Source organism: Eulemur rufifrons, chromosome 19 (genome assembly GCF_041146395.1).
Source record: "Eulemur rufifrons isolate Redbay chromosome 19, OSU_ERuf_1, whole genome shotgun sequence".
In the NCBI taxonomy this organism is placed as follows: Eukaryota; Metazoa; Chordata; class Mammalia; order Primates; family Lemuridae; genus Eulemur; species Eulemur rufifrons.
Genome location: NC_091001.1, coordinates 42,968,591 through 42,971,906, shown reverse-complemented (window position 1 = coordinate 42,971,906; position 3,316 = coordinate 42,968,591). Strand labels below are relative to the sequence as shown.

General features: G+C 47.8%; 1 protein-coding gene across 1 annotated transcript; it reads left to right on the top strand.

Moving 5' to 3' along the window:
• The first annotated feature begins 773 nt into the window (after positions 1-773).
• Positions 774-2,704, top strand: COX5B (cytochrome c oxidase subunit 5B). Its single transcript, XM_069494589.1, has 4 exons — positions 774-913; positions 1,454-1,527; positions 1,688-1,787; positions 2,325-2,704. Exons 1-4 carry the CDS (start codon positions 811-813, stop codon positions 2,435-2,437), a joined length of 390 nt encoding a protein of 129 aa, XP_069350690.1. The 5' UTR covers positions 774-810; the 3' UTR covers positions 2,438-2,704.
• Positions 2,705-3,316: the final 612 nt, after the last annotated feature.

Below are 3,316 nucleotides of genomic sequence, written 5' to 3'. Positions count from 1 at the left end.
GTTTTAAACAAGGAATTCTAGTAAACAGGGAGTCACAGTAAGTTATGTGACTCCATTTCCCATTATTAACTCCCCTTCCTGCTCCTCCTCCTCTAATGACCTGGAGGAGTAGCAACCTCCTCACCCGACATGACCCCACAAAACGCACTGGTCCTGGGAGGGGTCCCACGTCTGGCCCTAACTTTCTCCCCCTCACCAGCTCTGCTCAGGCTCGGACCCTGTCACCTCCCCCAGTACAAATGTAACAGGAAAGCGATGCTACTTGACTGCACGTAGGTCCTGTTCAAGTTCTGGCCAATGCAACAAGTTCCCAATGGCTCACGCATGCCAGGTGAACCAGCATCGCCATTAACTAACTAGCCTATCGACGAACACAGTGGTCTTTAGGAGCCCACTCCTAAATTCAAGTCATTTAGGGTTCAGCAGGTCTCTGGACAGACCAGAACTTAATGACTTCCACCAGCAGCCTCCACGTTTGCTGAACAGGACTATCAGGCAAAACACACAGGAATTCCAGTGTGGTTGGGACACTGAGTTCCAGGGATGCAAGATAACTCGCCTACATCACACGCGTTACTAAGAGCAAAGCCTAAACATGACACAATTGAGACCCATACCCCGCACACCTCCGAGGCTGCGCGGCGGAGGCAGCCAGGTAGAGTTGGGCATGCGCACTCCCTCCCTTGCGTCGCGAGAGTGGGCGGGGAGACAGCGGAAGGCTGAGCGGGAGGAGGAAAGAGGCCCGCCCCCGGAAGTCCCGCCCGTCTCTGCAGCCTAGTCCCGGAAGTGTTGCTGTTTGTCGCTGGTGTGATGGCTTCAAGGTTACTTCGCGGAGCTGGAGCGCTGGCCGCGCAAGCCCTGAGGGCCCGCGGTCCCAATGCGCCGGCTGCGGTGCGCTCCATGGCGTCTCGAGGTACTCGGCTCGCCGGGCGCGCCAGGGACCGCCGCCGTTGCGCTCCCGGGGTAGTCCTGGGCCAGCAAAGCGGGCCAGGCCGGGCCGTGCAGCTCTTCGGGGCCCCAGTGACCACCTTACGGCCCGGAGTGCCTCAGGCTCCTTGGGCGTCTGACTGTAATTCCGGGCCACGGCTCGCCGAATTGAGCCCGCTGCGAAAGTATCCTAAACAGAGATGCGGGGAGTTGGAGGGCAGAGGCTGGCAGCCGGGATGGGGAGGGGCCCGGCCGCCCTTCAAATCTACGCCTACCTCAAGACGGATGGGCTCTGACCTGCTTTTAGAAAAATTGGCCTCCGTGGTTGCAGGAAGAAAAACTTCAGCTAGCTGCCACTTTGGGTTATCGTGACTTGGTGGTCCTTAGGGAACCTTTAGGAGCTTGTGAGCCCATTAAAACTTAGGCAGAAGTTTAAATTTCGCATTTCCTGTCTTGATCATTTCCACGTGTATTTTTCTATCTTGATCATTTCAGTCAATACTGTAATTTACTCATCTTCCTTTAGGTGGTGTTCCTACTGATGATGAGCAGGCGACTGGGCTGGAGAGGGAGGTCTTGATGGCTGCACGGAAGGGACTGGTGAGAAACTCCCTTCTGTGTCTTCTGTGGAGCTTATGGTCTTGGGTGGGATCCTCTCTGGAAGCATTTGATCCAGGAAACCTGGCTTGCAGACACAACTCCCAAGCTTCTGGAGGGTAGGGGTTATTTGGCATAATGGCTCAATTCTTGTCTTTTTCAGGACCCATACAATTTGCTACCCCCAAAGGCAGCTTCAGGCACTAAAGAAGATCCTAATTTAGTCCCTTCCGTTACCGACAAGCGAATAGTAGGCTGTATCTGTAAGTGCCTCATCTTTATTTTCTTATCCATTTGTTTAATGTATCCTGCTATACAGGTGTCTATAAGCTACTTCAAATGTTTTGTGTTGGGTGTGTGAGTCCATGTTTGTAAATAAGTCATTCTAAGTGTCTTGGCCCTCTTAAGCCTCATTGTGCCTGAGTAGTCATTCTTACTGGAAAGAGAACAGCAACAAGACTGGCTCATTGGAAGTGCATCATGAAGAAGGAATATCCGTCCAGAAAATACTTATTGTTGTATTGTTTCTGTGCCAGGCACTGTTTTAGGCACTAGGGATACATGCCAGAGTGGACCCTGCTTTGGGATTCTACATAGGCATGAGAATTGTTATAATTTCGAATGACCTAGATCTAAGGTCACTTTACTCACAGGTAAATGCAGAGCCTTAATTTCATCTGAAAAACGAGGAGAGCTTGAACTGATGTCTTAAGATGGCAGCCATAGTTTGGAAAAGAAATCAATGTTGAAAGTCTCCCTTTCTAGGCTGTATGACCTTCAGCCACCTCTTTGCCTTTTAGGTGAAGAGGACAACACTGCCGTCATCTGGTTCTGGCTGCACAAAGGCGAGACCCAGCGATGCCCTAATTGTGGAACCCATTACAAACTGGTGCCCCACCAGTTTGCACACTGAGCCCCTGCACTAATTTACTCAAAATGTGCTGTAAAGTTTCGTCTTTCCATTAAAGACTAGCCATTGTTTGGCTCCTTCTCCCATAGGTGGCTGGTCTTACTTACTTCCTGTATTTTTGGGTAGGCTTGGAATATTCTTACTTTGGGAATAGCTATCTCTTAATACTAGCTTGCCATCCACTTAAAGTGTACAACCACTGTACAGTGCTTAGATTAATAATAAAAATAGGTTGACAGCCCATAATGCAATGATTGGGACCACCTGGTACAAGGGAAAAGGATGGGTTTTGGAGTTAGGCTGCTACAATATTGGCTCGATTATTTGGCTGTGTCACTGTGGGCATGTTCTCTGAGGGTCAGTTACATCTAAAAAAAGATAAATACCTTGTGAGTTACCAGAAGTAATAATAATATGTAAAGAGCCCTGGCAGATAGTAGGTCCTTACAGTATCACTTTAGAGAGGGGGTGGCCATGTGAGAAGAGTTTTAGGGACTTTGAAGTCTTGAGGGACCCGGGTTGAAATGAGTTCATGGGGATACAAGCAGAAAAATTTAGAATATGGGACAATTCCAGGAACCAATGACCATGTTTCTTTACATAAATTGCAACGAGTTGGGGGGAAAATACTTAGGAAAAACCTTTAGAGTAAAACAGGGAGATACACCAAACAACAACAATGTATGGACCTTGTTTGAATCTTTAAAAACATTTATTTTTATTTTTTTTTCTTTATATGTACACCATGGAGCACTATGAATCTTGATTTGAAGAAAACAATTGTAAAGGGAAAAAAATAATTTGAACTTTTATACAATTGCATAATTGATATTTAGGCATTAGAGTTAGGTGTTCTTATGGAAATATTAGTTGGGAGAAACA

What these genes read in the sequence shown, in the direction of transcription:
- COX5B (XM_069494589.1), top strand. Translation starts at nt 811, where the DNA reads ATGGCTTCAAGGTTACTTCGCGGAGCTGGAGCGCTGGCCGCGCAAGCC. An exon ending in TGGCTGCACGGAAGGGACTG is followed by an intron (nt 1,528 to 1,687) that starts GTGAGAAACTCC and finishes TGTCTTTTTCAG; the next exon opens with GACCCATACAATTTGCTACC. An exon ending in GCGAATAGTAGGCTGTATCT is followed by an intron (nt 1,788 to 2,324) that starts GTAAGTGCCTCA and finishes TTTGCCTTTTAG; the next exon opens with GTGAAGAGGACAACACTGCC.